The sequence below is a fragment of the Molothrus ater genome, chromosome 13 (genome assembly GCF_012460135.2).
Source record: "Molothrus ater isolate BHLD 08-10-18 breed brown headed cowbird chromosome 13, BPBGC_Mater_1.1, whole genome shotgun sequence".
Taxonomy (NCBI): Eukaryota; Metazoa; Chordata; class Aves; order Passeriformes; family Icteridae; genus Molothrus; species Molothrus ater.
Window position 1 is genome coordinate 2,432,198 of NC_050490.2, and position 12,252 is coordinate 2,444,449.

The following is a 12,252-nucleotide window of genomic DNA, read 5'->3' on the forward strand; positions in this document are numbered from 1 at the left end:
GAGGAAGGCTCACCCTGCCCACCCCAGCTGGGCGGGGCTGAAACTCAGCTCCCTCCCCCGGCACCGCTGTCCCCACGGTGGCCCTGCCACCAGCGCGTCACATCCCGCGGTCTCTGCTGCCATCTAGTGCAAGAACCGCCTTGGCCCCTCCGTCGGGAGCATCCCTGTCCCCTTGTCCCCATGAGAGGATGGGCTGTGCCCATGTCACTCACGCCCCTGAAGGGACACGGGGACAGCACAGATTTTGGGGTGCCCGGTTTTGGGGCTCACAGCCTAGCACCGCTGTGGAGGACGCTGGTAAGAGAGAGTGATGTGCTAGAAAATCCTGGGTTTATTGTAATTCCATTTAAAAGCCGTTCCAAGCCCGGAGCGAGCAGCGAGCTCTTCCCCAGGGCGCCGGGATTTGGCCCCGTCAGCACTTGTAGTTCCCAAAAAAACAGGAAAGAAAGGAATCACACCGGTACCATCTGCCACCCCAGGGTGCTCCAAGGGGGGCTGAGGGACAAATCCTGTGAGACAGATCCTGCAGCACTCAGCTCCATGTGGTGACAAGGTTAACACGAGCCAGGGCACAGACACTGCACCCCGGGACATTCCCCAGTGCCAGCCATGGGCTCCTTTCCAGCGTCCTCATGGAGCAAGCAGTTCACCTGGCCAGGTGTGAACCCCAGAGAGGACACCTGGTCTGGGGGACCTTAAAGTGCTTTGCAAGGGATGCACACACACACACACACACACACACTCACACACACACACACACACACACACACACATCCCCCCCTCTGAGCCCAGTGCTCCAGGAGAGAAGGGCTGGGCAGCCCTGGCCTGTACCCCCTCCCTTGTGTGTGGGATAAATGACACCCCACAGGGCTAGTGGGACCTTTCTCCCCATCCCCACAGATCCCTATGTTCAGGGCCATTCCTCCAGGAACATTCCCAGGGATACTGAGACAAACAGGTGGGTTCTCCCAGAGCAGCAGTGGCAACTCATCCACATTTCTGGGGGTTCCTGGTGAGCCCAAGGTCATCTTTTAACAAGAAATAAACAAGCCTGAAATAAAAACCAGCATCCATCTTAGCAGCAAGTCCTAAGGGAAGGTCCAAGTGCTCGGCAGCCCCGAGCCATTGTCCGGTGCTACAGCACAGCAGTGTCCCAGGGAGAAAACAGGTTTCCAGTGGGATGGGGAGTTGGCACTGGTGGCCAGAAACTGGCTGGAAAGTCCCACCAGGAGCAAGTGCCCGAAGGAAGAGAGAAAATACTTGGTCCCATTTTACCAGCCGAGGGAAAGCCGGACCAAATGTAACAGCCACGGTTGGGAGGACACAGCACCGGGAGCCGTGGGCAGGGTGCCACCACCTCAGTGTCCATCCTCAGCCAGCACCTGGGGAACGGTCACCTGCAAGCAGGGAGTGGGGAAGATGGGATGAGTAACTGCAGAGGCTCCTTATCCCATCCCAGTGCCTTCTGATGTTCTCAGCCCAAGGAGATTCCCCTCCCTGTCCATCCCATGCTGATGCCCATGGCCTTAGTCCCCAGGAACAGCCCAGCTCCAAGGAAATGTCCTGGTGCTTCCTACAACTGGAGAACCAAGCCCAAACCTATGAGGAAACCTCTTCCCAAGCTCCAGAGTCTTAGGGACAGCAAAACTTCCCAGTCACTCAAACCAGCAGTTGATGGGATCACCTCTGGTCTGGAGATGGCACTGTGGGTTCTGTCACTGGGCCCAACAGCAGGCCCAGGATAAGGGACAAAGCATTCCTTAGACACATCAGAGTGGAGCCATTCCTCTTTGCACCCACATTCCTTCAAGTCCTCCAGTCATTCCCTCCACTGTGTATCCCAACATGTCCCTGAGGGTCCCTCACCTCCTGTGCCCGCGGGAGAGGTAATCCCGGTTCAGAGAGCAGAGCTGCTGCTCCAGACGGAAGATGCGGAATGCCAGGTACGAGGAGGACACCACCAGGAGACAGATGCTGGGAGCAGAGGAACAAGCCAAACACCCAGTTGAGACTGAGACTGACATTGCCAGTGTCCCCCCAGCTTCCCTGCACCCTTGGCACACTTACAGCACGATGAAGATCTTCAGGAGCTGGTAGTCAGAGGGTCTCAGCTCTGCCACACAGCTCTGCTCCACCTCCAGCTCCTCCTCGGTATTTATTGCACTTTCTGAAAGCAAACCCGGAGTCAGTGGCACAGCCACACTTGGCTGCTGCTCCTGCTCCTCCAGCAACCAGGAAACATCAAATATTCCTCCCTCATGGGCTCAGATCCCACAGCCAGGAGACCCCAGCCCATCCCCAGGACTCTATTGCTGACTCCCAGCCTAATCTGTAAGGCAGAATTCCCCTGCAGGAGAGCAGCAAATGGATGAACACACTTTTATGGAGGTTATCACCCACATGGAGCAAGGCACAAACTGATGCCCCTCACCTGAAACCAGTGGCTCCTCAGAGGTGAAGGAGCTCTCCTTGGTGCTCAGGCTGCTGACAGAGGTCCGGTGGATGCACTGGTAGTTGGCATCTGGCAGTGACAGTGACAGTGAGGTAGGTGACACCTTCCTCCACTTACCCTCGGGGACGATCACCTCCTGTGGGAACAGTCCTGGTGAGCCATGAATGAAACCAGCAGTGCCCCAGATATGGTGGGGCCAGATTCAAACTCAAACCTTACAGTATCTCCATGGAGCACCAGCACATTCAAAACATCCTCCTGAGGGAGAGCTGGTCTTCCATGATGGCTCCATGGGAATGCAGGTTCCCACTACCAAAGAAGGACCTGCCCATGCACCCCACACCTGCCCCAAATTCCAGCTGCTGCCTCCTCCACCCTTGAAGCTCAGAGCAGTCACCTGGAATTCTCCAGCATGCCCCAAATAGGGCAAAAAAAGTGCCCCAAAAAGACAACAAATCAAATGGCATGGCAGCTGCCACAGAGAGGGAGTTCCCAGGGCTGGAGCTGCCAAAGGGCTGCATCCCACCAAAGCACCAGGAGATGCTGCCAGATCAGCCTGGGTCACTCCTGATTCAAACCATTCACTCCCTTGAAATGAGTCTTTAACCCCTGGGATGTCACCAGACCATGGGTGACATCCCACCTGTCACCCTCTGGTGCACCCCAACTGTCACCTCCTGCACCCAGCCCGAGGCTCAGGGCCAGCAGCCATGGAAGAGACCCTGCTCCAAAGGTGCAGGATACGGCCCCCATGCTCCTGATCATGCCATGGTTCAGCAGGTGTTTCCCTCTCCCCCCATCATCCCTACTCATCCTGCAGATTTTTGGGTAACTCAGCCACATTCCCAGCCTGTTATCCAACATTCCCAGCTGTGAACAGCATCAGCCATCAGGGAACAGAGTAGTGGCATTTTCCACATCACTCTGAAGTTTTTCTGCCTATAAACAGAGTCAGTGGCTGTGCTCAGCCAGTCCTCTTGACCCGTCTGCTCCTGCCAAGTCTGGGATGAGGGTCTCAGAGGACAAGCTGTGATGGCAACAGGCACATCCCTGCACCCTTTGATGGCACCAACAGAAGAACCAGCTCTCTCCCAACTCTCTGAGCAGCCACCAGACAGTGTCAAACCCACCAAGGGCACCAGGCAGGCCCTCTCCACCCACATGAGGTCAGGGGGTCTCTCCTCTCCTCTCCTCTCCTCTCCTCTCCTCTCCTCTCCTCTCCTCTCCTCTCCTCTCCTCTCCTCTCCTCTCCTCTCCTCTCCTCTCCTCTCCTCTCCTCTCCTCTCCTCTCCTCTCCTCTCCCAGAGCTGCCCTGACCCTCACCAGTGACACAGAGTCCGGCTCCTCTGACAGCTCCTTCAGACTCAAGCTCTTCTTACTGGAAACCTGGATGGGGAGGAAAGGATGGGGCATTACAGTGCCAGCTCTCTTGCTTCAGCCTCAGCCACAAAATGGAATTTGGGCTTTTCTGCTGAGACTGTGAAGAGCAGCTGCTAGAACTTATAATCTGTTCTGGGGCATGAGAAAAGGGCACTGCATCACTGCTTCCCATCACAAAACCTGGTGGGGCCATGGTTGAGCCAAGGGCTTCCATGGACAGGATAAAACATTGGGGGTAAAAAAAAGAAGGGTACATCTGGGCAGAGCCCAGCACGTTTCAAAGATTAAGTCCTTCAGTTTGGCAACAGGGCTGAATCATCCAAATCATTGCCCTGGCACAGCTGGCACACACCCTCCTGGGCAGGGCAGGGCTCCTGCACAGCTTCCCATGTGCTTCAAAGTCAGGGAGAAGAGGTCTCCACAGTCATCCTCTCCAGCTCAAGGGCTAATGGACATCTTCCCTCACTTAAGTTAAATTCTTTTTTAACTTTGTACCATTCTTCCTCCCCTTAAAACTTTAGATCTGGGCAAAAGGCATCAATGTGCAGAGTGGCAGAACGAGTATTACCACCAGATTATAAATAATTCACACCCACGCCCTGAGAGAGAGCAGAAACTCGGAGCTCTGCCTCATCCATGACCCAGAAAAGCCCACAGGGTTAGGATGTGCCCAAGGCATGGCTCCTGCCCCTCTTCCCATCCCTTGCTGAGGAGTGAGGATGCTGGGAGCTGGAGAGGGCTTTGGGAGCAGTCCAAAGCCTCGGAGGCAGTGATGAAGAGCTGTGCTCAGCCCAAAGGGCAGGTGCAGAGCCTCAGGGCCATGGACACACAGTGGGGCACAGAGTGGGTGCGTGGGTACCTGCAGGTGGGTGCAGACTCTCCTCAGGACATCATAGACACTGTCACGAGAGATGAGGGACACAAATATGTACTGCAAGAGAGAGAGGTGAGCTGTTGGGAGAGCTTCCCCCCATCCTGACTCCACTTCTCCCCAGGCAGGGACAGGCAGAGACATCATGCCCTTGAATCTCCCCGTTTTCAGGAGCCCCCACAGGCATTTCCCTATGGAGCTTCCCTGCTGTTATTTTTGCAGCCTGCTAAAACCTGGACCAGTTTTTTTTGGGGCCAGTCTTGCTCAGTTGCTGTTCCTACAGCTTTCCCATGCTCAACCCAGAGGGACACAGCAGCAAATGGGGCCAGGACCTACAGAAAACATCCCCAGGGATGGAAGGGACACAGGGCCACACTCACCATGCCTGACATAGAGCCCCTGGGTGATATGCAGTAGCTTTGAATGCCCAAATCCTGCCCTGTGCCACTCCCTGCTAAAACCCACCTCCCAAATTCCACAGGAATAACTGCCTCCCAACATTCTGCAGGAACAACCCCCTCCCTGGCAGGGACAGGCAACACACAGTGCTGGCAGCAGCACCTAGGCAGGCGAGGACTTGGACAAACTACATCAGCTCACTGCAGCCAACAACATCCAACAGGATTTAAAAGCTGGAAACGCAGCCCTGTATCCAAGTTTTCCACCAGCTCTGGCTGAATGCCAGCCCAAACCCTTTCCCTGCTTGTGTTTAAGGAGTTTAAAGGTTTTACGTGAGCCTGGCAGGGATTTGTCAGGCTCGACCGAGTTTCACTTGGGCTTTGCTTCGTCCAGGAACAAAGTGAAATTCAGGAACAAAAGCAAAGCTGTGGTGTTTGCCCTGGCTGGCAACCAGCACAGAGAGCAACTCTCACTTCCTAACCAGGGATGGGAATTGCTTCATTCACTGCTCTCAAACCACATCCAGTTTGGACCCGGGTATCTGCTGTGTGTTGGTGTTACCTTTCTGCTGGCAGTGGTGGTGATGGCCAGGCCGTTGGGCAGCAGCCGAGCTGTCTTGTGCTTCTTTATCAGCTGTACAGACACCACTGGGATCACCACCTGCAGGGCAGGAACACCAGGATGGACACAGCACAAGCACCATCCAGCCAGCCCCCCTAAGACCCACCAGGAGAGCCCCCCATGCAAGCCCAGGGAGGGTGAAAAACAAGGCAGGATGTTATTTTTGGCAGGGGAATTTTGCTGAAACCTCGAGCTTCCTTCAGGTATTTGTTTAAAGCATCACATATAAATAATTCAGTCCTTCAGCCCAGTTTTAAAGGAAGTCATCTCTGCCCAAGATCCGTCAGCCACAAGACTAATGGGGAAACATCAGATTGTAAATCAAGAAGAAAAGCCGAGAGGGATTCAAATCTCACCCCCCCTAAAACCTTTGATCTTCCTTCAAGCGCCATTGCGGCTGGAAGGAGGTTTTGCATCAGGGAATTTTAAACCAAACCAGTATTTGGTATCCCCAGGCTGATGCCACAGATCATCAGAGCGGGAGGCACGGCCGTGCTCCCCTTCCTACTGGAGGTTTTTGTTGGGGATTTTGGTGGGATTTGGGTGAAGGAGGGGATAAGCTGTGGTTACAAGCCCTGAGAGGCCAGGGTGGGCAGGTGCCCACATTACCTTAATGTCCTTCCCAAAAAGGTTTGCGTAGAAGCAGAGCCAGTTGGGGGAGATGTAAAGCCTTCCCTGGATGAGGATGTCTCTCTGGAGCGCACAGGAGCAAACTGCAAGGCAAAGAGAGAACCGTGGCAATGCCTGTGCCAGATCCTGCTGCCTCCGTGCCCATCCCTCACCCTGGCACCCACCTTTCAGCACGCTCTCCTCCGTCGGGATGTCCTTGAACAGCTTGTGGTACTGGGAGTTGTACTTGCTAGCAGCCTGAAAGCAAAGCAGAGCAAAGTTATCCGGTGACCTTGCCGATAAGGAGACCCAAAAATTCCTGTCCTGCAAGAAAACCTCCCTCTGCCCGCACCCGGGACCGGCGCAGGGGGGTCCCACCGGGCTGGGAACAGGAGCCCCGACGGATTAGAGGAAGGTTGGATGATCCAGCACCCGGCGAAGGCTGTGCCATCCTCCCAGATGAACATTTCCCTTAATAGCTACAGGGGCTGCTGAGGAGCCGGTTCTCTGCCAGGCTCATCTGCAGGCAGTTTCTTTTGCCCAGCGGTTTCTCTCCTCCTCCTCCTCCTCTCCCCTTATCCGGGACACGGTGACAGCACTTGCTTTGCGCCCATCGCGCCGCGCCATCCAGCTATTTATATTCCCGGCGCCACTTCAAAGCCTGCCGGCAGCCGCCGCAGGAGGCTCGGCAGGTCGGCCCTGAAACGCTCCTGTGGCCAAGGTAAAGCTCCAAAGCGCTTCAATGCCTTCCATAAATCTGCTCAACTGGTCCTGTAAGGCAGCTTTGTGCCCCCTGCCCTCGGGATGCTCCCATGGGACACGGCTGTCACCAAGGGAGGAGCTGCTCTGCCAGGATGCAGAGAAGGCTGGCACAGCAAGGCTGGTTGGTGGCAGCCACGCAGGCAGAGCCCTCCTGCCCACAGGTACAAGGTCACCTCTGCTCTGAGCACCTTGTCACCAGATGAGCTGGCCCTAAGAGGATCAAGGCGCAGCAGCAGCTGCAGTTGGCTCAGACACCTCCCAGAGGGATGCTGGGATGGTGGGGGTGCCAGTGGGAGCATTCCAGGAGAACACGGAGGGCATTACCCCCTGCTCCTAGCACAAATCCACTGCTGGCCCTGTCACCCTCCCTGATGCCTCTGAGGAAATTGAAAAATGTTTTTCTCCTCCATTTCCTTCATGGGAAAAGGCAAAATGCCACTTCCTGTCATTCCTTCCTCTTCCAGAACATCTCTTATCTGTAGATGGACCAAAACCATCTAGTTTGGGCATAATCTGAACAAGCAAAAAGGTTCAAATGGACAGAAGTTTAACTGCTCTCAGTCAACATTTCCACTTTCTCTTCTGCTCTAGATGGAAAATCCTGGAAGCGTTTGCAAGGCAGAGCACAGGCCACACAAAACCATCACCAGGTCTCCTGAAATTAAATGCTCTGCCCCACATCAGAAGCTGCCTGGTCATTCCCAAAGCCAAAGGCTTACCACTTCCCGGTGGCATTTCTTGATGTCCTCATCCTTGAGGGCTTCGTTCAGGCGGAGGCTGGAAGGAAGAACAATCATCACCAGGTAAGCAAAGAGCCACAGGTCTCTCATCCACTCCCCAAAACACATGTGCTGCAATATGAGACACAGAAAAATGTACAGAACTGAAGAGAGACCCCAAGGAAGCCACATTTTTGGTGTCTCCATGATTCATCGTGGCACTGGGCATTGCTGAGGGTCAGTACTGGCTGTTGAGGGCTGATCTCTGGTGAGAGCCAGTGAAGGCACCAGGACAAAGTACCTCACACACACCCCAGCTCTGGGGGAAGGAGCCCAGAGTTGACCTGGCAGCAGCTTAGGACAGGTTGGGAGCTGGAAATGTGCAGCTTTGGCAGCTGGGGCAAGGATTCCCAAGGGAAAGCAGAGGCAGGAATTTGGGAATGTGCCTGAGCAGGAGGGTGGACTCAGCTTTGGCCGTGCACAGGGACATCCATCCATGTCCATCCCACAGACAGATGGAAGGACAAACCATGGAGAGAGCAATATCCTACCAACAACCTCAGCAGTGGGAATACCATCCCCTTCCCCAAACCCCTTGAACCTCTCTGCTTTTATACCCACAATATTTCAGGGAGAAAACAAAGTTGGGCCCCCCCTGTGCCCTGCCCCAGCTGGCAGGCAGCATTCAAGGCTCAAAGGCAGCAGGAAAGTCACAGCAGGACAGAAAAGAGAGAACACTCAACTGCAGACAGACCCTGGGATGCTGCTCCTCACCTGCCGTCGAGGGAATCCAAACTCTTCTGCTTGTGGGACACCTCCAGCTTCTCACGACCGTGCCTGGGCTCGGGGCTCTTCAGGGGAGCTGCCTTCTCATGCATCGGCGTGGCACTGCAAGGAGACACCCATCAGCCCCCTAGGGAAAGGGGAAAAGGGGTCTGGAGCTGTAAATCTGTTCCCTTCAATCCCAGCCTGCACAGAGACGTCAGAATCTGCTGCTCAAGGACGGCAAGAATATTTCTGCTATTTCTCAAGTCACGTGGAGATAAAAAAAAAAGTCATTTTTCTGCCAGGGACTCCCCAGTGCTCAGAACAGAGCAGCCAAATTGCTGTGGCTCCCTGCGATAACACCCTCCCAAAGCAGAGACTCTTCTCCTTAAGGGCTGGAGGTTGGGATGGGAAAAACCACATGTCTGCAAAATTCCCAGTGGGGATGGATTTCAGCCAGGGTCTGCTCCTCTTGGTCGGCAAACACCATCTTCCCAGGGCAGAGCCATCACCAGGCACCTCAGAGCCAGTTATTTACCATCGAGAACGTTATCAGAGGTGCTTATCAGCCACAGCAGGTAAAGTAAACACGGGCCCAGCGCCACAGGCAGGTTATCACCTGGCAGGTCACAAAGGTGACACTTCCACCCTCGGCAAACCACCACCGGATTGCTGCGGCACTGGCAGCCAAGCAGAGCACGATCCCAGGGGACCGGTGGCAAGGCAGAGCCAGCAAACAGCCACAGAGCCATGGAGAGGAAATTATTCCAGGGAAAGCACTCGGGTCACTAGGCAGGGGGTGATGGCAGAGCAGGTGGGGCGGCGGCAGGACAGGATGAGCGGCAGCAGGCGGGACAGGCGCAGAGCTGGAGCACAGCCCGGGGCCCGCGGGGTGATGCCGTGGCAGTGCGGCAGAGCCCAGGCCGAGGAGCCAACCAAACCTCCTCTACTCTGAGAGCACCTCCTTCACCACCTGTACTGCCAGAGACACATCCTGCTCCTGCTCCGAGGGGCTCATCTGAAAAAAACCCATGGAAATAATCCCCCCAACTCAGGAAGAGCCAGGATAGGGGTGCTGGATCCCAGCAGCTGGATCCCAGCCCAATGGGCTGAGAGCTGAAGCTGTGTGAGCTCCCACATCCCCACAGCCTCAGAGCCCCGACCAAAACACTGTCCAGGTGCAATGGAGCCTGTCTGAGTCCCAGCTGGAGGCACAGGGAATGCTCCCACAACAGGTAACACATCCATGGGGGCACAGAACCAAACAGAAGTCACTGGTGCCGTGTGGTTGGAAACAGGCTGGGAAATAGCTCCTGGATCCCCACAGCCACTGTTGGCAAAGACCTGCCTGCACAGCCCAGAGTCCAAGCACTGCAGGGATGGGATGGACACACTGAGGTTGTGGGTTTTTAGGAGCTCAGGTCAAAGGATGTGTCAAGAAGGGAAAGGAGACCTTACTGACAAGAAGCACCAAATAACAAGAAGCACCTCAAATAACAGGAACATCCTCTGGCATAGCACCAAAAGGTGTGTTCCCTACCTGACTCCTCAGGCATCCTCTGCCAGGGGATGCCAACCTGCCCTGAGGCTGAAACTCCTATCATGGAGGCACCAAAGCCTTCATCTGCCCTTTTCCCATGCTGAAAAGGGGCTCTGACCCTATCTGGAGCCTCCTTGTCCAGAGCTCAGCACTCTCTGGCTTCCCTCACGTCATCCCTTAAATCCGCAAGCGCCTGCACTGCTTAATCCGGGTGAGCAGATTTATCCCCAACTGGTGCTGACACCAAGGGGCACCACACAGGGATCGGGGACAGCAAAGGCATCAGAACCCCTCTGAGGTCACCAAACACACAGAAATCCCCTAAAATTAGAAAACACACAGGCTGGAAAGCACTTGGAAGTGCTGCATCCTTGTTTTCTCTCCCTCTCATGGCCACCATCAGGGACAACTCCTGGACACAGTGCTGGCAGTGGGATGCTCTGGGGGTGTCTGGAGGCTGTGAGGAGCATCCTCAGTCCCAGCAGGGACATGGCAGGAGCTGCTTTGTCTCCTCTGTCCAGATCTTGCTCCTAGATGCATCAGGGATAATACACATCCAGAGTTTGGGAGCACAGGGTAAGGCTGGGCTCCAGGCACAGGGAGGTTTCCCTTCCAAGAGGTGCTTCCAGTGCCAGCACAGTGAGGAAAACACTTTCTAGCAGCTCATACTGTCACCCTCCTCAAAGAATTTGTTCAGCACCAAACTGCTCCTGAGGTAAACTCACCATCCCAAGTGTCCCAAAATACAAGTGGAACAAAACCAGTTGGAGTTCAGTGCTCCTGAGAGGAGGCAGAGAGGGTTGATGTAGAAGTTCCCAGCAAAGTGAAAACAATCCAGCGAACTGATGCCCCTTTGCCCATTTCTAACACCCCCTCCCTGCTCACACTGGCTCCCCGAACCCCGAGGTTTCGCCAGGCGAAACCCGGTGCCTCTCCTCCCACGGGATCGCCGTCTCCCTTCCCTTACGCGGCGCTGGGATCCAGCCTGGAAAAGGTCCGGCGCGAGCCCCTCCGTCGCCGAGCGATTTTCGCTGGATCCCTTCCTTCCCCGCTGCCGGAGAAACGCGCGGCGGAGGCCGGAGCGAGCCGGGCAGCGATCCCGCCTCCCCGTAAACCCCAGGAAGCTCAGAGGCGGAGGGAGGCACCGGCGGGCGGGCGGCCGCGGCCCGAGCGAGCCCGGGCGGGATTCGGCGAGCTGCCCTTGGTCCCGGCGTCCAAGGTCATTTCAGTCCCGCGTGTCGGAGCTGGAGCGGAGCCACCCCGGGATGCTGGAGAGGAACGGCCGGAGCCGAGCGGCGCTGGCAGGAGAGAATGAGGCGCGACGTCAAGGCCGGAGGGAGCCCCGCGCGTCTCTCCCGCGATGTCCCCGGTGTTCCCCGCCCCGGGAACCGGGGGTCACGGCGGGACAGAGCCGAGACCCGGGTCCCGGGATGCCCGCAGGTCAGAGGGTCTCATCTCACCGGGAGCCGCTCCGAGCGCCCCGCGGCACGGAGGGAGCACGGAGGGAGGCGACCGTCGGCCTACGGGGCTGTGCGGGGCACGGTGGGACTGTGGGTCTCGGCCACCGCCGGGGCCGCGCCCGGGGCAGCCCCGGCGCAGATCCCATCCCCGCCGGCGCTCAGAGCCCCTCAGGCGAAGCCGGCGGGTCGCCGGCGGGCAGCGGCGGGACTTCTCCCCGGCCCGGCCCGACCCGGTCCGTCTCTTCAGGGAATGGGCGAAGGGGTATCGGTGTTTCTGCGCTCCCCTCAGCGCGGCGCCGCCGGCTGGGACAGGCCGAGGGCCAACACCGGCTCGACGGCGGCGGGAGGGACGTGGCCCCGGCACCCTCCGGCCCCGAGGCCCTTCCCGGCCCCAACCCCCCTCAGTGTCGGGTCCCCCCCAGGCCCGGAGCCCCTCGAGCCCCCCCGCTACCTGCGCGCGGCCCCGCGCGCCGCCGTCATGCCCCGCGCGCCCCGGCCTCCTCGCGCCGCCACGGCGCCCGCCCATTGGCCGCCCGTCGCCTTCCACTCTGCCCATTGGCCGCACGCTGCCGAGCCCCGCCCCTTCCTTCCGCCCATTGGCTCTCACCGCCCAGTCCCGCCTCCGCCACTCTGAGCACCGCGTCCCGCCCCCGCAGGCCCCGCCCACCACCGTG

The 12,252-nt window shown here is 57.2% G+C and overlaps 1 protein-coding gene across 2 annotated transcripts; it reads right to left on the minus strand.

Annotated features, from left to right (window-relative positions):
* Positions 1 to 313: 313 nt before the first annotated feature.
* GRAMD2A (GRAM domain containing 2A) lies at positions 314 to 12,076 on the minus strand. 2 transcript variants are annotated; one of them, XM_036390041.2, is made up of 13 exons: positions 12,030 to 12,076; positions 11,086 to 11,416; positions 8,588 to 8,701; positions 7,814 to 7,871; positions 6,518 to 6,590; positions 6,333 to 6,436; positions 5,664 to 5,762; positions 4,692 to 4,763; positions 3,776 to 3,838; positions 2,432 to 2,588; positions 2,068 to 2,167; positions 1,867 to 1,974; positions 314 to 1,397 (listed from the first exon to the last, which is right to left on the minus strand). In XM_036390041.2, exons 3-13 carry the CDS (start codon positions 8,689 to 8,691, stop codon positions 1,394 to 1,396), a joined length of 942 nt encoding a protein of 313 aa, XP_036245934.1. In that variant the 5' UTR covers positions 8,692 to 8,701; positions 11,086 to 11,416; positions 12,030 to 12,076; the 3' UTR covers positions 314 to 1,393. The 2 variants fall into 2 exon arrangements, with proteins under 2 accessions (XP_036245934.1, XP_036245935.1); XM_036390042.2 differs by lacking the exon at positions 12,030 to 12,076 and adding an exon at positions 11,579 to 11,782.
* Between the last annotated feature and the right edge of the window lie 176 nt (positions 12,077 to 12,252).

What these genes read in the sequence shown, in the direction of transcription:
- GRAMD2A (XM_036390041.2), bottom strand. Translation starts at nt 8,691, where the DNA reads ATGCATGAGAAGGCAGCTCCCCTGAAGAGCCCCGAGCCCAGGCACGGT. An exon ending in CCACCACTGCCAGCAGAAAG is followed by an intron (nt 4,764 to 5,663) that starts GTAACACCAACA and finishes TCTCTCTTGCAG; the next exon opens with TACATATTTGTGTCCCTCAT. An exon ending in AGCCGGACTCTGTGTCACTG is followed by an intron (nt 2,589 to 3,775) that starts GTGAGGGTCAGG and finishes CTGTTCCCACAG; the next exon opens with GAGGTGATCGTCCCCGAGGG.